At 42.0% G+C, this 27,106-nt stretch overlaps 1 protein-coding gene across 6 annotated transcripts; it reads right to left on the bottom strand.

Moving 5' to 3' along the window:
- Window positions 1-329: 329 nt before the first annotated feature.
- Window positions 330-26,590, bottom strand: LOC138828592 (ribonuclease 4). 6 transcript variants are annotated; one of them, XM_070024744.1, is made up of 2 exons: window positions 26,372-26,590; window positions 330-1,487 (listed from the first exon to the last, which is right to left on the bottom strand). In XM_070024744.1, the coding sequence occupies exons 1-2, from the start codon at window positions 26,529-26,531 to the stop codon at window positions 1,042-1,044; spliced, it is 606 nt and encodes a 201-aa protein (XP_069880845.1). In that variant the 5' UTR covers window positions 26,532-26,590; the 3' UTR covers window positions 330-1,041. The 6 variants fall into 6 exon arrangements, with proteins under 6 accessions (XP_069880845.1, XP_069880846.1, XP_069880844.1 ...); XM_070024745.1 differs by having other exon boundaries at window positions 330-1,491; window positions 26,372-26,457; XM_070024743.1 differs by lacking the exon at window positions 26,372-26,590 and adding an exon at window positions 19,655-19,855 and having other exon boundaries at window positions 330-1,491.
- Between the last annotated feature and the right edge of the window lie 516 nt (window positions 26,591-27,106).

The following is a 27,106-nucleotide window of genomic DNA, read 5'->3' as shown; positions in this document are numbered from 1 at the left end:
GTGTCCAGACCTTGGGTTCAAGCCCTAGGATGGGTGCATGTGTGCACACACACACACACACACACACACACACACACACACGATGATTGCTTGTAGTTTTGCTAGACTTTTGACTACTGAGATTTAACCAACTCAAGGTTTATTTAAATTGTATTTCTATGTCAATCTTTTGATTGTTTATAACTGTGTTTAAACAAACAGCTGTTGATCAAAATGATGTTCATCCTGCTTTTAGCTATTCCTCAGGCATTTTCAGACCTAATTGAAGAGCCAGTGCTTTTTAGCAAAAGCATCCCCAAAGTTCTGGTTACAAAGACAGCCTTTTTAGATTTCTGCTGATATGTCCTTTATTGTAAGGTAAAACATGAAAAATCTTTTAGTCAGGAAAAGTAAATGAATCCTTAAGATCTAGTACATTTTCATGCTCTTGACCTTCTAGGATGATTCAAAAGTTTGGGAAGACACATCATCTTATCAGACACAAACATAACAATAATGTTAGAGCTCGAAGTTTGCCATTCTTATTTCCAAATGGTTTCCTTCAGTGGCTGGCATTTTGGGCATAACAAAAAACTAGACACTTCCAAAGAACTGATGGTGAGTAGAGAAAGCTCTTTAGGGGTAACCAGCACAACTGGGTTTTGGCTCAGGTCTGTCACTATGGCCTTCAGCAAATCTCATTTATATATAACAACCTCATCAAAGTGCTGGGGTATTAAAATGAAAAAATTTGGATAAAGGTACTTGGAAATGGCTCAAATACTATATAAATCCATAGAGTGAGTACATTCCAGAGGGCAGGATCTGAGAGTGCTAAGCTGACCAGTATTAGAAGCAGCTTATTGTAGAAAAACCCAGACTCAATATTGGTTTATGTCTCCATCTATTGGGTGTAATGTATTTAATAGAATGGGTTACATGGAGAAAGATATAAGAAATGAGCAGAGGAGACAAAGCCTGAGACATTTCAGAAGCATTACTCATTACTATGTCAGACTTATTCAGAGGTCAACCACTGGCAGTAATCCCTTCAAAATGCCTCTATCGATCAAAGTGCACTGGCACCTGTGGGTTACCCTCACAGGCAATGACAACTCGCCTAGTGCTCGCCATGGCTCGGTATCTGCAGTTGGGTGCCCTGGAACTTCCTGTCTCCCTGCAGTCTGTGACCTTCACTACACCCTCATGACAGTTCATGTTGCCATTCTTGCACTGGATATTGGTGGTGCTGCAGATACTACGAATGTTCCAGATGTCTTCATGGATGAAGGTGTTGAAGCGCTTGCACTGATAGGAGGTCATCTTCCGTCTCTGCATCATCAGGTTGCAGTAGCTATCATTGCCACCTGTCTCCTGAGGGTCCACATGTTGTCGCAGGAATCGCTGGTACATGCGATCCTGGCCATAGGAGGGCTGTACTAGCCCTAGCCCTAGCAGGGTCAGCAGCAAGAGAAGAAACAAAGACTGGGTCTGCTGCAAAGTCATCACTACCTAGAGAAAAAGCAAAGAGAAGAAAAAACTGTAAGAACTAAGAGAGGAGCTGGGAATGATGGGCTGACAGTTCTTCCATTCTGCAGTCGTCTTTCCCCTTCCTTATATTTACCATCTACCTAGTCTTCCTTGCTCCCAGTTTTTCCCACCATTGTTTCTTCCAACAGTAGCAGTTTGCCAACATGGATTTCTTCTTCTTCTTCTTTTTTTTTTTTTGTCAGTTGTGGATCTTGACCTCAGAACCTGGGTGCTGTCCCTGAACGTTTTTGCTCCAGATCAGCATTCTACCACTTTGAACCACAGCACCACTTCTGGTTTTCTAGTGGTTAATTGGAGATAAGAGTCTCACAGACTTTCCTGTCTGGGACAGCTTTGAACCATGATCCACAAATCTCAGCCTCCTAAGTAGCTAGGATTACAGGTGTGAGCCAATGGTGCCTGGCCCCAACATGGATTTCTGAAAACACGAATCTTTCTCTTTTCTGAAAAGCAGTTGGTATAGTCAGTTTGCTAAGCTAAGGCAGAACTGAATGAGTGGTTTATTGTCCAGCTTTGTGTACAATTGTCAGTCCCATAAGGTAATTAACTGGTGTAATCTTTAGGGAGTGTTTGATTCCCTGAAAACATTTTATTTTACTTTATTTATATATGTGGGGGGAAGGGGAGTGTATATGCACACACACAACATGTATACCAGTACTCGAGCTCAAAACTCATGGCCTTGTGTTATTGCTTAGCTTTTTGCTCAAGGCTGGAGCTCTACTACTTGAACTATACCTGCACTTCTGACTTTTTACTGGTTAATTGGAGGTAAGAGTCTGTAGGGGGCTGGGAAGGTGGCTCAGTGGTAAAGCACTTGCCTTGCATGCCTGAGGCCCTAGGTTCGATTCCTCAGCACCACATAAACAAAAAGAAAAAAGCCAGAAGTGGCGCTGTGGCTCAAGTGGTAGAGCTCTAGCCTTGAACTGAAGAGCTGAGGGACAGCACCCAGGCCCAGAGTTCAGGCCCCACGACTGGACAAAAAAAAAAAAGAGTCTGTAGGATTTGTCTGCTCAGGGTTAACTTTGAACAGTGATCAACAGACCACAATCTCCTGAGCAGCTAGGTTAACGGGTGTGAGCCACTGATGTTAAGTCTCCTGAAAACTTTAATTCCCAACAGTTTAGATAGACTCAGGACTCAGGTCAAAGAAAGTTTATGCATTGATTTTTTTTCCTTTTTTTTTTCTTTTTCTTTTTTTTTGTCAGTGGTGGGGCTTGAACTCTGGGCCTGGGCGCTGTCCCTCAGCTTCTCTACCACTTGAGCCACTCCACCACTTCCGGTCTTCTGAGTAGTTTATTGGAGATAAAAGTCTCACAGACTTTCTTGCCAAGGCTGGCTTTAAACTGCAATCCTCAGATCTCTGCCTGCTGAGTAGCTAGGATTACAGGGCATGAGCCACTGGCACCTGTCTATGCACTGATTTTAATAAACTTAGAATTAAAGGAAGAGGAGAAAAAAAAAAAAGATACAATGCCAGGCTAGTATTAGTATATCCTCTCACATGACTATTCTTCTAATGGAGTAAAATAGGAATTTTTTAGAAATTTTAGTAATCTGATATTTTGACAATAAAAGAAGAAAGACACATAGGATAACAAAGACATGTTCAGAGTTGCTTCTGAAGAACAGCAGAAAGGTGGAGGTGGGATCTCTGCCAACACTGACTAGCCTGATGCTGCCCTCTGGCTGTCAATCCTGGGACTAACATGGATAGTGACTGTTTTAAGATTGATTCTGTCTAGGACAAGCGGAGTAGGTCAAAGGCTATGTACATACGACCACATGAGATAATATTAAGCAAAATGTACCCAAGACAGGGGAACAAGAGGTTTTTTTCTTTTTCTCTTTCTTGCTAGTGTTTTTTAACGTGCATACAATACACTATGTGATTCTTTTGTTTCTATTGTATATTCTTCCCCCATGTTTTCCCTGGATTTGATGCTGGTGCTCTGCACCTTGTATATATATTTTTGTAATTTGGGGAGGGGAAGGGATATTGCAGAACGCTTAAATGAAGATGTAGGCTGACCCATTGTGACAACGAGATGTACAGTACACTATATTGAAAACAAACTTTACAATGTTGGGGTGGGGGAGGGGCAGGAGGAGTTGAGGAGGTGGGAAGGGAAGTGATTGATGGTAGGGGGAAAATAAAGAAGGAGGTAACAATGCTTGCTATGAAATGTACTCATTATCCTACTCATGTAACTGTAACCTCTCTGTACAACATTTTCACAATAAAATTAATAATAATATAAAAGCTTGACTCACCAGCAAAGAAAAATCATCCCTGATTTTGAAAAAGTGGGAAATCCCAACTAGAAAAGGCTATTTTGATAGACCCAAACAGACCCATCACAATTTGTGCAGTCCAAGGACTGGTCCCAGTTAAACTCCTGACTTAGTACATATTGATATTACTGGCCTTTTTTCTTTCTTTCTTTTCTTCACTTTTTTCTTTTCAGTTATAGAGTTTGAACTCAAGGCTTGGGTGCTGACCCTGAGTTCTTTTGCCCAAGTCTAGCACTCTACCACTCTGAGGCACAGCACCACTACTTCTGGTTTTCTAGTGGTTAATGGGAGATAAGACTATCAGAGACTGCCTGGGCTGGCTTTGAACTGCTCCTTAGATCTTAGCCTCCTGAGTAGCTAGGATTACAGGTGTGAGCCACCAGTGCCAAGCCTATCAGCCTTTTCTCAATGCTTCTGTTTCATGATTCTACTGTGTGAGTAACTGACAGGGCTTACAAGGTATCTGTACTTCATTTCACCAAGCCTATCCTTTAATAGTGAGTATTCAAGCAAAACTATTATTCTTTGAAATGGCACTTCCTACATTCACATCTACCTTTTTTCCTATATACAAAAGAAATAAAGATCTATGTTCTATTCCTCAGCCTATAGCTAGAGGCCGCACCAAGTGCGGGGGGCTCATGCCTATAATTGTAGCTACTCAGAAGGCTGAGATCAGAGGATCACAATTCAAAGCTTTTTCAGGCAGAAAATTACATTGTTTCCATTTAATGAGCAAAAAGCTGAAAGTAGAGGTGTCATTCAAGATGTAGAACACCAACCTTGGGTGAAAAAGCCAAGTGAGGACATGAAAGCTTGATTTATTCCTCACTCCAAAAATCAATGGGTACAACCTCTAAAGTTTCACTTAGTACTTGAGTTTTAGTTACAGTTGGAAACAATTTGCCTTGGTTTTGTTTTTCTGGTGCTGCCTCTAATCACCTGTTCATGTCTAAAACATGTGGTTTAGCAAGAAAACTGGCTACAGAGAAGACCTAAATTATTCATGCAAAGGAAAGCACATTCCTCACTACACTTACTATAATGAGCAAATGAGACAGAAAAGCACCTGAGCCCCGATTCCAAATCACGCGAACATAGACTTTTTGTCAGGATTTTCCCAAAGGCTTTATCACTGTTCTACCCTGACTCTTAATAAAACCTTCTTTTGCCAGGTACCTAACTATTCAGGAGGCTAAGATCACAGTTTGAAGCCAGCCTTCACAGGAAAGTCTGTGAGACTCTGATTAACCATCCAGAAGTTGGAAGTGAAGTCATGGCTCAAGTGGTAGAGTGCTAGTCTTGAGCAAAAAGCTCAGGGACTATGTCCAGGCCTTGAGTTAAAGCCCCAGAACCTGTACAAAAATAGAGAAACAAACAAACAAATACTCCTTTTGACACACACTGTGATCCCAAAGTACTTGGTCTGGTACACTAGCTGCTACACATTGGATTTTTTTTTTTTTCCAGAAAGGTCTGTGTGCTGATTGCTTCGTCCCCAGGTAGCACTCCTGGGAGGTGACAGAACTTTTAGAAAACTCAACCTAATAGGAGGAAGTTAGTTACCAAGGATTGAGTCCTTGAAAAGAATGTCAGGACTTCACCCTGTTCTCTTTCCTTTTTTTTGTGCCACCACAAGGGAAACAGCTCTTCTTCATGTTCTGCCACTTTGACATTCTGTTTTACCACTGGCCCCAAACAATAGGACTGAAACATCAGAAATTATAAGCCAAAATAAACCTTTCCTCACTTTAAGTTAATTACTTCATATAGTTTGTCACATTAACACACTCATAGTGTGATCTTGGGGAAATGCCTAAATTTCAGCATATTTCCTCAGGGGTTAAATGACTATCTTTCCACCTACTTTTTGGGATGTTGTAAATGAGTTATTAGTATCACAATGCCTAGTCAGAATAAACAATGAATGACAATGAGTTGCCCTAGACATTATTGATCTCTCTTTATATTATAGGTAATTGTACTCCAAATTTGAGGCCTAGCTGAGCACTGATGGCTCATGTCTATTTTTCTTTTTTTTCTCTTTTTTTTTTTTTTTTTGTCGGTCATGGAACTTGAAGTCTGGGCTGAACACTGTCTCTCAGCTCTTCAGCTCAAGACTTGAGCCACTGCACTACTTCCAGATTTCTGAGTGGTTTATTGGAGATAGTCTTACAGTCTTTCCTGCCTAAGCTGGCTTTGAGCTGGGATCCTCAGATCTCAGCCTCCTGAGTAGCTAGGATTATAGGTGTAAGCCACCGATGTCCAGCTCATGTCTATAATTCTAACTACTCAGGAGGCTGAAATCTGAGGTTCTGGTTTGAAGCCAACCTGTACAGAAGAGTCCATGAGACTCTTCAATTAACCAGAAAAAAATGCTAGAAGTGGAGGTGTGGCTTAAGTGGGATAACACCAGACTTAAGCAAAAAACACTAAGGCACAATACCCAATTCTACTTTCAAGCCCTAGTACTGGTATTTAAAAAACAAAAAGGTAATAAAAGGAAAAATTGGAGGTCTGTTGTTGAACAATGAAATGTCTTAGTTACTGAGTTTTGTGTTGTGTTCATAGTTAAAATTTCATCTCCAACTATATGGAATTTTCTTCCTTGTGTGTTACCCGTTTTTCTTCTTTCCTTACATAGCTAACAAACACAGCTGATGGTAGCTTTAATTCTTCAAAGGTTTCACGAGATAAAATGATTTGCCTGTAATTTGACGTCTTACTCCAAACAGATTTGATTATGAGAAAACAAGAAACTCAAAGCAAAAAGTACTAGGACTGAGCTGAGTGCTAGGGGCTTATGGCTTTAATCCTAGCTACTTAGAAGGCTGACAGCTGATAATAGTTCTAAGCCAGCCTGGGTAGAAATATCTGAGAAACTCTTACCACCTATTAACCATCAAAAATCCAGCAGAGCACCAGCCTTGGTTCAATTCAGTGGCTGTCTCCATTAGCAGCTGAGGAGTGCCCCCATCTGAGGCTCTGTCACTTCCCATGAATAAATCATTTCCTCTAACACCAGAGCAGATGTGCAATGAAAGGAAAGAGGTTTTTAGAGCCATCTAACGATGATCATTGTGCTGGTTCATGCCTTTGACTTTCCCCACCAAAGCTTTGAAGGGAGGCAGTGATCTAGGGTGACTGTTCTAGCTGAAAGATATAATATTGTCTGCAGAAGTTGAGGAAAGGGAACAACACAAGAACTTGCTGAGATCTGAAGATCACGGTTCAAAGCCAGCCTGGGTGGGAAAGTCCATGAGACTCTTATCTCCAATTAACTACCAGAAAACTGGAAGTGGTGCTATGGTTGAAAGTGGTAGAGTGCTAGCCTTGAGTGAAAAAGTTCAGAGACAGTGTTCAGGCCCTAAATTCAAGCCCCACGACTGACAAACAAAACAAAAAACAGAAAATGATCACCTGATTATTGTTATAATGCAGACAGGATCAAACAAAACTGTAAACAAAGGCCAAATCTGGAAGGAAAATTAGAGAGGAAGTAGGATATTTGCATGATCTGACCATGTTTACACAAAACTGTTTATTATTTGAATTGGAGAAAATAACAATCAAATCGTGACTCAGTGACCACAGTACCAACAACAGTGGGGGACATACGATGCTGCCTGTCTCCACAGTATGCCAGGAGGGCATTGCACTCCATGGAGCAGACCACACAGATGGCAAGACTTGAATCTAATCACCAGGAAATGCCAAGCTCATATGAAAACATTCTATTTTTAAAGAAGAGGGAAGAGGGCTGAGATGTAGCTCAATAACAGAGCACTTGCCTGGATTCAATCCCTAGTACTGAAAAAGAAAAAGAAACATCCTCTTAAGCTGGGTGCCAGTGACTCATGCCTGTAATCCTACCTACTCAGGAGGCTAAGATCTGAGGATCACGATTCAAAGCTAGCCCAGGCAGGAAAGTCCATGAGATTCTTATCTCCAATAAGCAATTCAGAAAAAGCCAGAAGTGAGACTGTGGCTCAAGTGGTAACATGCTAGCCTTGAGTACAAAGGCTCAGGGACAATGCCCAGGCCCTTTGTTCAAGCCCAGGACTCCAGAGGGGAAAAAAAAAGGAGAGGAAAGGCCTGGCAGACAAATTCTCCAGATTATTTTCAAATAACCAGCAAAAAACTGGAAGTGGTGATGTGGTTCAAGTGGTAGAGTACCAGCCTTTAATAATGCGACTCGAGTTCAAGCCCCAGTACCAGCACAAAATAAGTAAATATAAATAAGATAAATATAAAAACAAAAAATGGATAGCACTTGTTTCCTCTCATATGTAAATCTAAACAATGACATATGTACATGCTGGATGATGATTATTAGAGGCTGGGAAGTAGAGGAGGGGATATAAAAGAGAGTGCACAACAGGTATTCAAGCACAGCCAGACAGAAGGTGTTAAGTGTTGTAAGAGTCAAAAGTTCACAGTAAACTTATGTGTTTGGGGGAGATATAAAGGAGAGGAACTTGAATTTCCAATCACAGGAGAGGCCACTGTAGTAAACAATGCAACCACTACACGCAGATATTGACAACACAGAAACTAGTGGTTTGCAGATGCAATTTATTAGCAATTACTTTATAAGCAAAATGTCCAGATGACTATGGATAGAAATTAGGTAACAGAAAATGATCACTGATTAGTGAATATTACAAGAAAGTGTCTATTAAACTATGTTCATTTGTAGTTGAAAATAAATCTAGCTGAAGAATGAAGTCATTCATAAGAGGAAAGGGGAGGAAGAAGGGGAGAGGGAAGGGACATGAGGAAAGGATGGGAAGAGAGAAAGTGACACTTGGTCCTAAACTCTTTTCTCCTCCTCCCCTCCTCCTTCTCCTTCTCCTTCTCCTTCTCCTTCTCCTTCTCCTTCTTTTCACAATGATGATGATGATGATGAGTTGGTATCACTGCTAGGGCTTAAACTCAGAGCCTGGTCCCTTAGCTTCTTCCACTTAAGTCTGGCCTTCTACACTTGAGCCACAGCTCTGCTTCTAGATTTTGCTGGGTAATTGGAAATTAGAGTCTGCACAGGCTGGCTTTGAACTTTGATCTTCAATCAGTCTTTTGAGTAGCTAGGATTTAGGTGTGAACCACCAGCTTACTGGTTTATTATTGATAGACAAAACAATTTGCCTCTCTTGAAAATTCTTCCTAGTGGCTGTAAACTCTGAACTTTTTCCAGTTCTCTTTGTTGAATCTATGTAGGATTCTTATTTCAACTGTTAACATCTACCCACACTCATTACTTCTTTTGTTGGTACCCAGCCTTGACTCAGAGCCTCACATGCTTGAGTGTCTTTATCTGATCAAGACTAAGTGCCAAAGTAGCAGGTTATAAAATTAACCCTCAAAAATCAATGGCTTTTCTCTATGCCAACAATGAGAAAAGCGTGGCTAAAATTAGGAAAGCAACTCCATTCGTAATAGCCCCACAAAAAATAAAATACCTAGGAATTAACCAAAGAAGTGAAGGACCTCTATGATAAAAACTTTAAAAACCTGAAAAGGGAAATCAAAACACAACTTAGAAAGTGGCAAAACCTCCCATGCTCCTGGATTGGAAGGATGAATATTGTAAAAATGGCAATACTTCCCAAGGCTATCTACAAATTCAATGCAATACCTATCAATTTTCCAACCTCATTCTTTAAGGAAATAGAAGAGGCAATCCAAAAATTCTTCTGCAACAATAAAAGACCCCGAATAGCAAAGATGATCCTTAACAGAAAGAACGGTGCTAGAGGAATATCAATACTAAATTTCAAACTCTACTACAAAGCCATAGTAATCAAAACAGCTTGGTACTGGCACAAGAACAGACCTCAGGACCAATGGAATAAAATTGAAAACCCAGAAATGAACCTACAGACCTATAGCCATCTAATCTTCGATAAGGGAGTAAAAAAAATAGAAAGAAAGAAAGACAGCCTCTTCAGTAAATGGTGCTGGCAAAATTGGTAACTACCTGTAGAAAACTAAAGCTAGATCCTTATATATCACCCTGCACCAGAATCAACTCCAAATGGATCAAAGACCTCGGAATTAAAACACACACTCTGAAAACATTACAGGATGGAATAGGAGAAACCCTAGGTCTTGTTGGCACAGGCTGAAATTTTCTTAATAGAGACCAAGAAACACAACAAATCAAAAAAAGGTTGGACAAATGGGATTGCATGAAATTGCAGAGCTTCTGCATGGCAAAGGACATAGCTAGCAAGATCAATAGAAAGCCCATGGACTGGAGAAGATCTTCACTAGCCATACAATGGACAAGGGTCTCATATCTAAAATATACTTGGAACTCAAAAAATTAAATCCCCCAACAACAAATCTTCAAAGAAAAAACTGCCCAATAAATAAATGAGCTAAAGACTTAAAGAGAAACTTCTCTGATGAGAAAAGATGGATGGCAATAGACACATGAAGAAATGCTCAACCTCCCTAGCCATAAAAAAAAATGAAAATCAAAACAGCTTTGAGATACCACCTCACCCCAGTTGGAAAGGCTATAATCAAGAACTCTAATAACAACAGATGCTGAAAGGGATGCGGACAGAAGGGAACCTCACTGCATTGTTGGTGGGAGTGTAAACTTGTTCAACCACTTTGGAAAGCAGTATGGAGGTTCCTCAAAAGACTCCACATAGAGCTCCCCTATGACCTAGCAATCCCACTTTTGGGCATTTACCCAAATGTTTACAAACAAGACCATACTAAAGCTATCAGCACAACTATGTTTATTCGCAGCATTATTTACCATAGCTAAGATATAGAACCAACCCAGATGCCCCTCAGTAGATGAATGGATCAAGAAAATGTGGTCTATATACACAATGGAATTATATGCCTCTGTCAGAAAGAATGACATTACCCCATTTGTTAGGAAATGGAAAGGCTTGGAAAAAAATTATATTAAGTGAAGTAAGCCAGGCTCAAAGAAACATAGGTCTCATGGTTTCCCTTATTTGCAATAACTAGTATATGTCTGAGTCAAGCAGAAAATGTCAGATAAGTGATGTTAGGCGAAATGAACCCCAAGATAAGTATTCAAATGTTTTTTCTTTCATGCGATTGTTTCTAACATATTTATAAGATGGTTTCTTTGTTACTTTTTATGTCCCTCCCCCACGATATAACCCCTGCTTTCACTGTATTTGATGTTGGTATAATTTGTGGAGGGGAAGGGAAAAAACAAATCATTTAAATAGGGATACAGGTAGACCCATGGCAACAACAAGAAGTACAAGTCGTTGAAAAACGAACTTTACGACTTTGGCGGGAGCAGGGGGGAGGGAGCAGATGGGGGAGGGGGGAAATGGGAAGGGATAGGAAGGGAAAACAAAGGAGGAGGCAACAATGCTTGATAAGAAATGTACTCATTATCTTGCCCATGTTATTGTAACTCCTCTGTACAGTATTTTCACAATTAAAAAAAAAAAAAAGACTGAGTGCCACCATTTGAGCCACAGTGCCACTTCCAGCTTTTTGGTGGTTAATTGGAAATAAGAATCTTGGACTTTGTCTGAGTCACAGGCTTGCATGACCCCACCTGAGGATTTGTGTAGTGTGTGTGGTTATGTGTGCTGTTGTACCAGGAGAAAACTCCTCCATAGTCCTGGCAACAGTTGGAACACCCAGCTGCAGCCTCGGGGGGAAAGGAGAAAACTCCTTCCAAGTCTGGGCAAAAGTCTAGATGCTCCAGCCACAACCTCTGGGAAGGGCATGCAGAATGTGCTCTTCATGCCCCTCCAAACGGCCCATAAATAATCCCTCAACACTTCCCATATGTGTAAAGAGCTTCCCATATGTGTAAACAGTTATGCTTTGTTTATATCTTGTAACCTTTTGGCCTCATAAAACTGTCTCATGTTCACTGACTAAGATTAACTCTCTTGGTTCATTGACTAAGATTAACGTTGTGTGTATGCTATATATAAGCATGTCATGCTTCCAATAAACTTTGTCAATACCCTCAAAGTGTAGTCCACTCTCTGCCTACCAGACATTGCATTCCCAGGTCTCGCTGTGTGAACAGCAACAGACTTTTCTGACTAGGCTGGCTTTGAACCACAATCTTCAGTTTCAACTTCCTAGGTAGCTAAGATTACAGACATGAACCACGGGTGCCCAGCTGGAAAAAGACATTTATATTCCATCCCATTCTCTCAGGGGCAGCTGAGTAGAGCAAACAGAGAAAGGCCAATGTGCCAAGAATCAGTGAGAAGACTCTGATTCTTACTAGTTTCAGTCATTTTTATTTACTGAACATACTTTGTAAAACAGAAAACAAGGGATTCAGGTAACTCATTTTCTAGAGGCCTGGCACTGAATGTTACCACCAGTGTTCTGGGGTGTGTAGAAGGAAGACAAAGAAAGAACAGCACAGCCAGCTATGGCCAGTGGCCTTCTAGCTACGGATGAAAAAGGACTCATCGAAGTGGACAGGTAAGCCATTTTCACAGGCAATTACAATGTGTCTGAATCCTGCTGTGGCTCGGTACCGGCAGGGAGGCCGGAAGGACCCTCCTCTATGCTTGCAAGTGGTGACTTGGAAAGGAGATGTGCTAATTCGTAAATTTCCTCCATGAGGGTTTCCATTATCTCCACAGATGGCCTTGATGTGGTCTTTGATGCCATGAATGAAAGTGTTGGTGTCTTTGCAGGGAGAGGTGAGGCCTCGTCTCTTCATCATGCGTTCACAGTATCTGTCATTCCTGCCCTTTGGACTGGCATCATGGTGCTTGGTGAGGAAGGCTTTGAACCTGGAGTCATCCTGAGTCAGGGTCAGTGGGGTCACACCCAGACCCAGTAAGAAGACCAACAACAAGGGGCCCAAGCCCATCACAATTTCTTCCAACAGAGGCTCCTGCCAAAGGCAAAAGGAGGACTGGTAGAGCCAAGGAAACACAATCTAAACCAGGCTATAAAGGCCTAGGCCTTGTCTCTCTGACTGGGCATCAAGAATCAAGTCACCTTTGACCTTCCTCATTAACTTTATACCTTTGCTTATCTAGTCCTTTGGAAAATCTGTTTTCCCAATTTCCAGCTCTTGCCTCTTTCTTATCCCAGAGGATATTTACAAAATCTATACACAGAAGTCGAGATGTACCCAAGTAGCCTTGAATGAGAAAACCAAGTGCGAGCTCAATGTCTTGAGTTCTAGCTCCAGTGTCAGCACTCACACCTAAAAAATTAACCAGCAAAATGCTACACTAGAGGCATGAGTCAAGTGGCAGAGTGCCAGCCATGAGCAAAAGCCAAGTAAAAGCTCAGCACTCGTGTGGACACATGCATATGCCCACACCCACACACACACACACACACTCCATTCATACTCTTTGTTTGTTTGTTTGTTTTTGGTAGGTCATAGGCTTGAACTCTGGGCTTGGGCGCTGTCCCTGGCTCTTCAGCTCAAGGTGAGTGCTCTACCGCTTGAGACACAGTGCCACTTCTGGTTTTCTAGTGGTTTATTGGAGATAAGAGTCTCATGGACTTTCCTGCCCAGGCTGGCTTTGAACCGTGATCCTCAGATCTCAGCCTCCTGAGTAGCTAGGATTACAGGCGTGAGCCACTGGTGCCCAGCTTCCATTCATACTCTTTAAATCATCTATTCATTAGCTTATTTAAAAATATTACAAGCCTGAGCTGGTAGCTCACTCCTGTAATCCTAGCTACTCAAAAGGAAGAGATCTGAGGATTGAAGTTCAAAGCCAGTCTAGGCAGGAAAGTCTGTGAGAGATTCTTATCTCCAATTAATCAGAGAAAAAGCTGGAAGTAGCACTGTGGCTCCAATGGTAAGGTGCTAGCCTTGAGCAAAAGTTGCTCAGAGACAGCACCCAGGCCTACAGTTCAAGCCCCAGAACAAACATAAATGAATGAATGAATGAATAAACAAACAAACAAATAAATATTACAACTAAGCACTGATGACACACACTGGTTATTCTAGATATTTAGGAGGCTGAGCTCTGAGGATCATGGTTTGAAACCAGCCCTAACAGGAAAGTCTGTGAGAGCCTTATATCCACTAAACTACAAGAAAAGCTGGAAGTGAAACTGTGTAATGAATGGCAGAGTGATAGCTTTGAACACAAAAGCTCAAGGGAAGCACCCAGGCCCAGAGTTCAAGACAAGGTCAGACCAAACAAACAAATAAAAAATTATATTAGTCCCTTTTAGGCCCTAGGACTGTTCTATAAACTAGGACACCAAGACCAGTAAGATGTATCAAGGCCATATGCGGTGGTGTGTGCATGTAAGCCCTATTACTCAGGAGGCTAAGGCAGGAGGTGGCTTGGGCCTAAAGTTCCAGGCCATCTTGGTCAACATACAAGACCATCAACTGCTTCCTTAAATGGGAATGTGATATCTGTAGAGAAAGAATGAGATCTCCAGCTACAAGAGGAGATGGGATCTAGAAAGTGAGAATGGTGAAGAATGACTTTTCAGGCACTCGCAGCTCAGGGTCAATTAAAGGATTGCTTTAGATGGGATTCCACGCATCCACTTGTGAGCACAGAGTCACCCTGACGTGGAGAGGGAGGCCAACTTTCCCATGATGTAAGTTGGTTCCTGGTCAAAAGCAGAAGTATTATGTAGAATTATTATGTAGAATGTACAGGGAGGAGCAGTAAGAAGGCAGATAATGTTTGGAAGTGGGTCTGGGGTCAACAGCAGACAAAAGAATTCAAATTTATTCTTTGAAGTGTCTCATATTGGATCAATTTGGATTATTCTAGAGAATATTTCCTAGTTTCTCCAGTGTATGTATATAAACATTACATGAAAGACAAATTATATTATGGGTTAAAAAGGCAAAACTCCTAAGACCTTTTCTTCAAGTCAAAGGGCTTAAAATTTCTGTCATGTTTTCCCAATATCTCTCTGAAAAGAAGGAAGAGAAGATCCCTGACACCACCTCTCTGGAGCTGTCAGCTTGAAACCTCAGAACACACATCACCAAGCAAGGTGTAGGGCAGTGTGACACAGATACCTTATCATACCTACAGGGTGAACATGGAGTTACTTCTTGAACTGAATGTTAGAGCATAGAAAACAGAATCAGGGAAGAATTGTGGCAAAACATAACACAATAAATTTCTTAACAACTTTTGGGATTGAATTTCTTACAAATTTTGAAAATCTGAGAATTTAATGAAGATATTTGGTTTACAGCAGGCCATTTCTAACATTTCTTTGGAGGAACTTTTAAAGCTCATTAAGAGCATCTAAAATTTACCAGAGACAGGACATAAGGTAAAAATAGCGGATTAAAAAAATGGAGGTTTGAGGACAGTGGGCCCACACACACACACACACACCAAAAAAAGGGTTATCAAGCCTCTGTCTTAATAGGCTGGGTGTGATGACAAATGCATTTCATTCCAGCTATGCAAGTGGCTAGAGTGGGAGGAAAATCCACCCCACCCCCAGGATTCTACTTGAAAAATAACTATAAGAAAAAGGTGCTAGGGGGTATAATTCAAGTGGTAGATAGAGTACTCAAGTACTAAAACAACCTACCATAGTAAATCAAATGTCTAAGTATCCCCACATCCAACAATACCATTGACTTTTCACTACAAAAATTTAATTAAGGGGCTGGGAAGGTGGCTCAGTGGTAGAGTGCACGCTTGCCTTGCATGCCAGAGGCCCTGGATTCGATTCCTCAGCACCACATAAGCAAAAAGAAAAAAGCCGGAAGTGGCGCTGTGGCTCAAGTGGTAGAGCGCTAGCCATGAGCTGAAGAGCTGAGGGACAGTGCCCAGGCCCAGCGTTCAGGCCCCATGACCGGACCAAAAAAAAAAAAAAAAAATTAACTAAGTAAGTAATGTGTAGATAGAGGATTGAACTCAGGGCCTAGGTGCTATCCCATAGCTTTTTCACTCAAGGCTGGCACTCTACACTTGAACCATACCTCTACTTCCAGCTTTTGGTAGAGAGTTGGAGATAAGGGTTTCATAATTGTTCCTGCCTGGGCTGGCTTCAAACCACAATCCTCAGATCTTAGCCTCCTGAGTAGCTAGGATTACAGGTGTGAGCCACTGGGGCCAAGCAGAATTTCTATTTTTAAGTTGCCTATAACTCATTTAACTAATGGTTGACTATGATTAATTTCCTTATAATTGCTTTCTTGATAGTCATTATCAACACTGAGAAGTTCTTACAATGGGAGAAGAATCTGACCTTCAAATTATTCTTTTTGTGTTGTTGTTGGTCATGGGGCTTGAACTCTGAGCCTGGACACTGTCCCTCAGCTCTTCAGCTCAAGGCTATCACCTTACCACTTGAGCCACAGTGCCACTTCCAGTTTTCTGGTGGTTAATTGGAGCTAAGAGTCTCATGGACTTTCCTGCCCGGGCTGGCTTTGAACCACAATCCTGAGTAGCTAGGATTACAGGCGTGAGCCACCAGTGCCTGGCTTCAAATTATTCTTAAAAGTAATACCATTTATTTTAAAATTCGGATACATAAACATTTTATAGTTTGTGCTTTCATAGACATTAAAATTAATTGCTTCTTAATTTTTATTTGACATGCCTCGTATATAAATCAATGAACACTTTCATCTAAAACTTTGTGGTCCTCAAGAAGGTTCCAGCACTAGGTCTGTGATATGTCTAACCAGTCCAGGAACTGTGGCCATGAATCTAGAAGGCCAAGGGAATCCAGAGTGTAGACTAGGACAGCATGTGGCTGAGTGAGAAAAATAAGCTCTCTTTCTAATCAGCATACCTAATGCTGATTAGACCAACCCCTATTTGTCTACCTTGTCTGCTTCATGATAATCATCAATAAATGTGGTACGATGCTGAAGAATACCAAGTTATATGCTAAGGAAATTTAGTGGTCATTTCACAATGCTGAAATAAATGGCAAGTGAAAAAGTTTTCTATTAAGCATATAGATTATAATCTGTAATAAACTCTAATGCAAGTGTGCTTTTGGGAGTTTATAGAGGAAGTAGTGCATGATTCCAAGAGAGACATCTACCCCTAAAAGAACAACAAATGTTCATACCTTGCCACTGTTCCAACAGAGCTGCTGGTCTGCTGTCTACCAACTTGTCAAATTTCACATTTGTCTTATGCTTTTTAATCTTGTGGGTACTTCTCTGCCTAGTTTTTATTTTTCTTATAAAAGTTTAATTGCCGGGTGCCAGCAGTAATCCTAGCTACTTAGGAGGCTGAGATTTGAGAAACACAGTTCAAACCAGTCCAGGCAAGAGTGAGACTCTTATCTCCAATAAACCACTAGAAAACCAGAAGTGGCAGAGTGGTAGAGTTCTATCCTTGAATTGAAAAGCTAAGGGACAGTGCCCAGGCCCAGAGTTCAAGCCCCACGACTGACAAAGAAAAAAGTTTAATTGACAGATATACACTACCACGCCAAGCTTTTGTGTTGAAATGGGGTCATGCTAGCTTTTTGTTCAGCTAACCTTGAACTATGATCCTCCCATTCCTACCTCCTGAGTAGCTGACCTTATTGGTGGGAACCACTAGGATTTTCATGTCCTCATGCTTGTTAGGCAGGTGCTCCACCATTAAACCCTACATCCCGCTTTTTTTCTTTTTCTTTTTGTCAGTCATGGGACTTGAACTGGGCCTGGGCACTGTCTGTGAGCTCTTCAGCTCAAAACGTTACTCTACCACTTGATCCACAGCGCTAGGTGTCACTAGGTGGCAGTGGTGGATAGGAATGTTGGCAGTGTCTTCCATCTACTCTAAGATAGTTGAGCCTTTTAAGAGACTGTGAGGTCTATGGCTAACAAGAAGGGCATCCTAGCTGGCAGGCCTGATTAGTCTCTGTACTTGCTATGCTTCAGATATTAAGACCAAAGTTGCTCACTAGATGCAAATATCATAACAAAAGCCACAAAGTTTAGTGCCTGAACATAAGGATATCACAAAAATTTGCCTGTTATCAGGCTCAGTGGGTGTTATTTGCATGCTTGCAATTAATCATGGGATCTTAGACAAATAACCAATGATGGTCCTGTCAGTGTTTCCTACTGATGTGTGAGCTACAGGAGGGCAGAGCCCATATTATGCATCTAGACCCTCCATCTTGTTTTGATAATTGGCTTCATTTTCCTCTCCAGACGTAAGTATATTTTTTTCTCTATAAAATAACTTTTGTGGGAACAGTGGGGAAAGCTGGGAGAGAGCAAGGGAAGGGGTGACACTGTCTAAAAAGAAATGTACTCAGGGCTGGGAAGGTGGCTCAGTGGTAGAGTGCTTGCCTTGCATGCATGAGGCCCTGGGTTTGATTCCTCAGCACCACATAAGCAAAAAGAAAAAAGCTGGAAGTGGCTCTGTGGCTCAAGTGGTAGAGTGCTAGCCTTGAGCTGAAGAGCTGAGGGACAGCGCCCAGGCCCAGAGTCAGGCCCCATGACCGGACCCAAAAAAAAAAAAGAATAAAAAAGAAATGTACTCATTACCTGACTTATGTAACTGTAACCTCTCTACACATCAACCTTATATAATAACAATTTTTTAAAAAAGTAATGCAAAAATGTTTAATTAAAATGTAAAAAATGAGTTTCTGATTTTCTTCTTCTTTTTTTTTTTTTTGTCGGTCATGGGGCTTGAACTCTGGCCTGAGCGCTCTTCAGCTCAAGGCTAGCGCTCTACCACTTGAACTACAATGCCACTTCCAGTTTTCTGGTGGTTTATTGGAGATAAGAGTTTCACGGACTTTCCTGCCCTGGCTGGCTTTGAGTCTTGATCCTCAGATTTCAGCCTCCTGAGTAGCTAGGATTACAGGCGTGAGCCACCGGCACCCAGCCGAGTTTCTGATTTTCAAAGACTAAACATAGCAGAGTCTTTCCGTTTTCACTATCAAAAACCCAATGATAGCAGTTATAGAGACAAATCTATATAAGCTTAATTATTGACACAAGATATCATCTGGGCTAGACACCAGTGGCTCAAACCTATAATCCTAACAATGTAGGACTGAGATCTGAGGATCCTAGTTAGAAGCCAGCCTGCACAGACAAATCTTAGAGACTTATTTCGAATTAACCAGCAAAGAATCAGAAGTAGAGGTGTGGCTCAATTTCTAACAAAAGAAATAAGTACTGAAGATTAGGAAGTACCAGTGCTAAACATACTTCTGTTTCTTCCCAGGTAAAACTACATTATAATGCTTATAAAAGAGACAAGAACAAAGTTACTTCCATTCCTCTTTAACATTTTTTTTTTTTTTGTCAGTCATGGGACTTGAACTGGGCCTGGGTACTGTCCCTCAGCTCTTCAGCTCAAGGGTAAGTGCTCTACCACTTGAGCCACAGCACCAATTCCGGCTTTTTCTGCTTATGTGGTGCTGAGGAATCAAACCCAGGGCCTCATGCATGCAAGGGAAGCACTCTACCACTGAGCCACCTTCCCAGCTACCTTTGGGGATTTTATCACCATTTGGAACTCTTTCCAAAAGCTCCTCTTGCTCTTACTCGTGTTAATTTTCCTTTATCCACACACAGGCTGTCCCTAACTAAACCTATATTCATTTTTAAATTTAGAATCTTATTTATTTTCTTCTTCTTTTGTCTTTTTTCTTTTTTTTTCCAGTTGTGGAGCTTGAACTCTGGGCCTGGGTGCTGTCCCTCAGCTCTTCAGCTCAAGGCTAGATCTCTACCACTTGAGCACAGGGCCTCATGCATGCGAGGAAAGCATTCTACCTGAGCCACCTACCCAGCCCTTCAGTTTCTTCTTAATTCATAAGCTTGGGTGAAGAGGCCTTGCATGATTTCCTGAAAGTAGATAAGTGGCTAGGAATAGTACAGATACAAACAAGCAGAGAAGTAGATTACCCAGGAAGAAGAATCTTGCACAAGTCTGGCAACTTCCCTCCAATTGAAGATGGATGCGGCTGTTTGCTCCCAGATAAAGAGTTCCAGCTGTGTGAACTTAAAGGCCTCTCTGGTTCTGATTATATAGTTATCATATGGAAGGGTGGGGACAACAGATCTAAGGATCCCTAGAATTGGCAGAGACATGCAAATGAATGACACTGGGCTTGGACAAACAAGGAGAGTCATTTGCCTTTTTCCTGGGTGTGTCTAGGTCAAATATTAACCCACTGGGGTGGATTAGAAATTTGCTTTTGGGAGTGGGTAAACTTTGATAAACATGACCTTTTGTCCTGAATCTTTCTGATATTTGTGTGTCTTACCCTTGCTCATGACATGCAATAGTGTGGATCCATGAAATATCATCTCTGATCTAAAGGCCAGAACTTTTTCTAATCACTCCCTTGGAAAAAGTATAGAGTAGACACAATCTTCCAGAAGGATGATATATATGCATATATACATGTATGTATAAATACATGTATATGTATATATACAAAAGTGGAGGAATATAGGTTTCTTTGGAGATAGCCTGTGTGTGGATTAGGAGCAAGGGGATGTTTAGGAAAGATGATAATACTGTAATCCCAAAAGTCTTGGAAGCCAGTTGCTGAAGGGTATTGGAAGTAGCTTTGCTTTTCTTTCTCTCTCTCTCTCTCTCTCTCTCTCTCTCTCTCTCTCTCTCTCTCTCTCTCTCTCTCTCTCTCTCTCTCACACACACACACACACACACACACACACACACACACACACACACACACACACACACACCAGTACTGGGGCTTAAACAGTGCATGAGCACTGTTTTTCTTGCATTTTTGCTCAAGGCTAGCACTCTACCACTTGAGCATAGCTCCTCTTCCGCTTTCTGGTGGTTAATTGGAGAGCAGAGTCTTACAGACTTTCCTGCCTGGGCTAGCTTCAAATCACAATCCTCAACTCTCAGCTCTTGAGTAGTTAGGATTACTGGCATGAGTCACTAGTGCCCATCTTATACTTTCTATTTACCCACAGTCGTTGGTTTCAAACATAAGGCAAAACAGGAATCCAAGTGTGTCTATGCTTACCTGGATACTGGATCTAGAATAGTGTTAGTTCTGTGTGTGTGTGTGTGTGTGTGTGTGTGTGTGTGTGTGTGTGTGTGTGTGCTTGCATGCTCATGCACGTGTGTGTGTGTGTGTGTGTGCGTGTGTGTACTGGTCCTGGGGCTTGAATTCAGGCCTAAACACTGACCCTAAGCTTTTTTGCTCAAAGGTAGCACTCTACCACTTGAGCTCCACTTCCTGCTCTGTGTGTGTGTGTATGTGTGTGTGTGTGTGTGTGTGTGTGTGTGTGTGTGTGTGTGTGTGTGTGTTGCACAGACTTTTCTGCCCAGGGTTGGCGTCCATCTCCTCCTCAGATCATTGCCTCGTGAGTAGGTAGGATTATAGATATAAGCCACTAACAATCTACTGATTTTTATTTCTTTATTTTCTTGTATAAGCCACCTCACCTGGCTAATGTTCAACTTTTAAAAATTCTTAGTCTTATGTTGTCATCCGCTGACTTCTAAGTATTTAATCTGCCCACATTTGAGAAGGTGACCACTAAGGACAGGATGTATCCCAAAAAACAATGGCACTTAAAAAAACTATAATTATAATAATTAATGTTATCTTTCCTTTTATGAAGCTCTTGTGTACATTATTACATTTGACCATCACCGGGACTTGTGTAAGATAGGTATTAAGCCTCTTTTGCTGGTGCAGAAGCTTCATGATGAAAGATTAGATGAAGCCAGGTGCCAGTAGTTCACAACAGCATTTGTAGCTACTCAAGAGCCTGAGATCTGAGGATCATGGTTTGAAGCCAACCTGTTTAGGAAAGTCTCTAAGGTTATTATCTCCAATTAATCAGCAAAAAGCCAAAATAAAAATAGTAGATTTATGGCTCAAGTAGTAGAGTGTGGACAGTGCCCAGGCCCTGAGTTCAAGCCCCATTAAAAGAATATTTTTTTTAAAAAAGGAGTAGATGAATAATAGAGTCAGAAAAAGCCCTTCAACGACAGAAGAAATATGCTTGTTTTCCAGACTACAGAATCTCCAGGCACCTCCAGAATCCAGACTCAGCCTCCTCTGGCCCATCCAATCTCCAGAAGAGATGTCCACTTCTTGATTTGTGGAATCATTATACCCAGTTGTGCCCCCAAGGAAGCAGGCATGAAGTGGGAACCCACATAGGTGGGTCTTAGTTCCACTGACTTTGTTTGAGATATGCGCAGGTGCCTGGGGACTCTACTTTTGAAAGAGCTGCAAGGCCCCTAGAGAAAGAGGCCCTACTAGAAGGACATAATGAGAGGAGGAAAAAGATATATGTGACAAGTCTGGAAGGAGGTGAGCGCCATTTATATCTTCTCCCATCTCCGATAGTTTTTTGAGACAGTCTGACCATGTAGCCTAGTTTGGCCTAGAACTTAAAATTCCTCCCACCTCTGCATCTGAGTGCTGAGATTGCAGGTATGCACTATAATGCCCAGCTTACATCACCTTCTGATCCAGCCTCCTGGGCCCTAGAGAGAGGAAACTGTAATAAAAAAATTGAATAAAAATGTCATGCACTGAAAAAAAAATGTCATGCACTGATGGTTCACAGTGTTTTTCTAGCTACTCAGGAGGCTGAGATCTGAAGATTGAGGTTTGAAGCCAGTCTGGGAAGAAAATCTGTAAGATTCTTATCTCCAATTAAGCACTGAAATGCTGTAAGTGGAGCCATGGCTCAAGTAGTTGAGTCCTAGCCTTGAGCAAAAAAAGGCTAAAGGACAGGGCCAAGATCCTGAGTTAAAGGCCCAATACAAGCACCAAAATAAAAAAAAATTTTTTTAAAGGAAGAATAAAAGAAAAAAGTCTGGGGCTAGAGAGGAAAGGACTAAGCATACTGCTATCACCTGCTTTCCTACAGCACCTGGGCCCTCAGGAATACTAAGGTTTCTAGAAAGGAAATGGCAGGCACGCCACCAGCACCTATCACCAATAAAATGCCAGTTTGCTTTGGTAAATGTCATGGGTCAAGGCATTTCTGGAGCAAACATTAGTCTTGAGACATGGGCCCACAAAATGGAACCCTGGTGGGCATCCAACAGAGTGCCCATTTGCAGTTTCCTTTTGTGAACAAACATACCATTTGCAAGTACCTATTTTTTTAAAAAGTAATCTCACAGCACTTTAAAAACTGTGTTCTAAACACTCATCAAGCACTCATTTGTTAGGGAGGAAAGCTGCCAGGCTTGTTGCAACACATGATTGCCTCAACAGTCCTCAGGAGAAACAGCAACCAACCCTCATAGCCCGAGATGACCCATCAACGTGGCCCTCTTCTAATGAACAGCCCTAACACAGTAGAAACTCCTTCCTACCCCATAGCATACATGCACAGACATGCACACATGCACCTCTGGGTGCCCAGAGAAGGCAGCTTCTGCTGTCTCACCATTAGGAAGTCATTTTGTCAGGCCCTTAAATGTGGATGATTGGAAACCTGCTCACATAGTTGACAACACAAAAGCCAGTCGTTTGGTGTTTTGTTATCTCCCCCCCCCCCAAACTTGGCACAAAGAAGTTATTTATGCTTAAACAAAAATTGCTTTTTAATAGTTTTATTGTTTCATTAAAATGAATCTATATACCCATTTGTGTTTCAGAATAAAAGTAAAAAAATTAATCTTTGATCAACACATATCTTGCCATTAATTTTAATAAACGTGAAGCTATTATCAAATCATAAAAATAAATAAATTCTGTCCAGGCATTGGTGGCTCACACCTATAGTCATAGCTACTCAGAAGGCTGAGATATGAGGATCAAGATTCAAAGCTAGTTCAGGAAAGAAAAGTCCATGAGTTAATCAGCAAAAAGCCAGAAATGGAAGTGTGGCTCAAGTAGTAGAGTGTCAGCCTTGAGAACAAGCTCCATTAATGTTAAAAAATAATTACTTAAAAAAATTCTGACATGTTGGAAGTCATTCCTCTTTTCTGGAGTTTTGTCTATGTCTCCTCAAAGCTAGACATGTCCACAGACACCAGAAGCACAGAGGCCTTCTAAGAACTTGAGAGCTGGTATATTTCCTCTTTATACAGATATATGTGTTTGCTTCTGTCCTTGGAATTCAGGATAACGTTAGGTGGTGCAAGGAACTGGCACACTCTCTGAATTCCTTTATAACCATAATATTTTGGGTCTTTAAACATGACACTTACTCAGTAGCCAAAGTAATGGCTGAGGAAGAAAGGCCCACAGGAGAAAGATCACAAGTCCAGGACATGGAGACACTACTGACTGAGGGAAGAATGAGGACAAAGTTCTGCTGATGTAACTTTATCTCCAAACAAAGACAAAAATTAAACATTTACTTTTCAGGAAACTCTAGGCTTTGTGTCCATCCCCCTCTCTGGTTTTCCCAGGCATTCTCAGAGAACAGCTGCTTCCAGAGGTGACTCTTTGCTCAAATACAGATGAAATGAAATCAGAGAGATTTCTCCAGTCTTCATTGGCCCATTCTACTTAAGTTTGAGTCACACTAGCAAGGCTTCCAACAAAAGCTTGACAAACATTTTACCCTTGCTGGTTTATACACTGACACCTGTGCTCTGACTGTAGCCAAAGCCGTTGCTCTTTTCCTGGAGTGATTTCCCTTCCCTTCCCCGAGAAACTACAGCTCACTTCCACATTCTGGAGTACCTTCTTTTATGTAAGAGTTATGTGACTGGCACCCCACTCTTCCTTTCCTTATATAGTCAGAATGAGAGGAGAGTGCCCCTGAGACTGTCAGTCCTCATTTTACACATGAAGGAAACTGAAGAACAGAGACAGAGATATGAAATGCCCAAAGAATATACGGTGTTCCTGGGAGTAGAACTTTTCCAACTCACCATACAACTTCTAAATTTCGTTAGGAGTAATTTCTAGAAATAAAGGCTAATTTTAAAGTTACTAGTGAAAAATAGTTGCTTAAAGGAAACCGACATCAATTATATCCAAAGGAAACCTACATCAATTATGTCCAAATTTCCAAAAATATTTTACTGTTTTTTTATTTCTGTGGCACTGGAATTTTTGTTTTTGTGACACTGGTGGGACTTGAACTCAGAGCCTGGGTGGTGTCCCTTAACTTTTCTACTCAAGGCTGTCACATGAGTCATATCTATACTTCTTGCTTTTTTTTTTTTGAGGGAGGGGTTTAATTGCAGTTACAAATCTCACAGATTTTTTTCTGCCTGGCCTGAGTTCAAACCACAAGTTTCAGGTCTCAGTCTCCTAAATCACCAGGATTACAGGTGGAGCCAGCAGAGTCTAGCCAAGGTGCTGAGATTTTAATTCAAACTTCCTGCACTTACTAGGCAAGCACTCTACCATTTGAACTATGCACCCAAGCCTTTCTGTTTCTGTTATTTTTTTTTTTTTTTTTTTTTTTTTTTGTCGGCCGTGGGGCTTGAACTCTGGGTCTGGGCGCTGTCCCTCAGCTCTTCAGCTCAAGGCGAGTGCTCTACCACTTGAGCTACAGTGCCACTTCCAGTTTTCTGGTGGTTTATTGGAGATAGGAGTCTCACGGTCTCTCCTGCCCGGGCTGGCTTTGAACCGCGATCCTCAGATCTCAGCCTCCTGAGTAGCTAGGATTACAGGCGTGAGCCACCAGCGCCCGGCTTGTTTCTGTTATTTTTCAGGTAGAGTCTGAGTTTTTCTTAGGGCAGGCTAGCATAGGTGGTATAATAGTCACCTGCCACACTAGGCCTTTACTCCCCTGTTTATATGGGGAAAAAAAAAGGTGCTTAAATTCAAGTGTTTGTAACAAAATTACCACTCTGCACTAACAAGTTAGTGACTGCATGGTTAGACAGCTTTGCTTCTGGGCGTTAATAATGTGCTGTCCAGATGAACATGCCCTTTGGGTTCCTAGGGATTCCATTTATGGCTTGACTGGAAGATTGTTACTGTCACAGAGGACAGATCTTAGCTCAAGATTCCAGAGCTCAAGAAGCAGTACTGAAATAGATTATTTTCTGTCCTTCCAGAAGGAAGATGTTTTGTTTCACCCATATGCTGGCACCATCTGGTGTGCTGTTTCAGAGCAAAGAAAGAATTTCAAAGTTCCAGGAAGAAAGCTTAGAGAAGAGGCTTTTGGCCATGTCCACAAGAGTTTCACAACAGGCTAAGGCTGGGTTAAGGATGTGGAGGCAGAGGAAAGCAGACAAAAACCTCAGTTCCCAAATACCAGTTATGAGAGTAAACAGTGGACAAGTCCTGCTGCACAAATCTGATCAGACTCTGTGCCCAGCAGTTTCCTTAGTTTGGGCAAACTCGCTCCCTTTTGCAGATTCTGCAGTCACTCTGAGAATGAGTTCTAGACAGCCGGGCTGGTATCTTTGCCTGGCTTTGGAAAGTACAAGTCTTGGTGGGAACATAGTACCATTACCTCCAGTAAAAACTGGTCTTCTCCTTGCTCCCCATATTTGTTTGTTGCAAGGGGTAGGGCGGGGGGCTTTATTTGTCCCTGTCTGTGCGCATACAGGAATCAGTCTCACCCCCTCCATCACTTTCCATCAGCTGACTAACACCTTCCCCACTCTTCAGCTCCCCAGTCCTGGGAGCTCCACACTTCCCCCATCCTTTCACCGCTCCTTACCCAGAACCCAGACTGTGAACCTACCTTGGCTTGTAAACTTAGAGTAGCTGAAAATAGAAGATTTGTTTCTCACTACTCGCTTCTTCCTAGTAGGAGACCGAGAGCTGTGGAAACGCAAAGCTGTTTTTTGCTGTCTTGCTGGATCTGGGTGGGGTCTGCGTGGCGCGCGCCTGGGTGTGCGCATGGACCAGGGTTGGGAGCAGAGGGGCGAGGAGGCCCGCGATCCAGCCCCTGGGTGGGTGGACCGCACCCCACTTCTCGGAAGAGGTCCCTCTGCCTGCCCCGCCCCCCTTCCTGCTCCCCTCCCCCACCGGCTCAGCGCCAGGGTAGCGGGCCCATGCCCTCTGGGCCGTTCGCGCTGGAACTGGAGTAGCGGCGGTCGAGTGTACTTCACTGCCTCGGAGACCAGCGGCAACTCCGCGAGTTTCCAAAGGCCAGGAGAGTTCCGGAGATGCCCAGCACTGGTCCTCCCTCACAGTCAATCGGTGCTAACCTCTTTTTTTTTTATGTGGAATTCAGTCTTTAATTTTATTTTATTTTATTTGAGAACATACTGTACAGAGGGGCTACAATTACATGGGCAGGATAATGCATACATTTCTTACCAAGCATTGCAGCCTCCTCCTTTGTTTACCCTTCACCTCCCTTCCCAGCCTCCCCCCTCCCCCCACCCAATTATACCCCCCCTCCCCCCCCCCCACACCGACATTGTAAAGCTGGTTTTGACATGACATTTTGTACTTCTCATTGTTGCAACAG

This window comes from Dipodomys merriami, unplaced genomic scaffold, assembly GCF_024711535.1.
Source record: "Dipodomys merriami isolate MVZ:Mamm:240054 unplaced genomic scaffold, mDipMer1.0.p SCAF_1, whole genome shotgun sequence".
In the NCBI taxonomy this organism is placed as follows: domain Eukaryota; kingdom Metazoa; phylum Chordata; class Mammalia; order Rodentia; family Heteromyidae; genus Dipodomys; species Dipodomys merriami.
The sequence above is the reverse complement of the archived record's forward strand: the minus strand, read 5'-3'. Positions and strand labels throughout refer to the sequence as shown.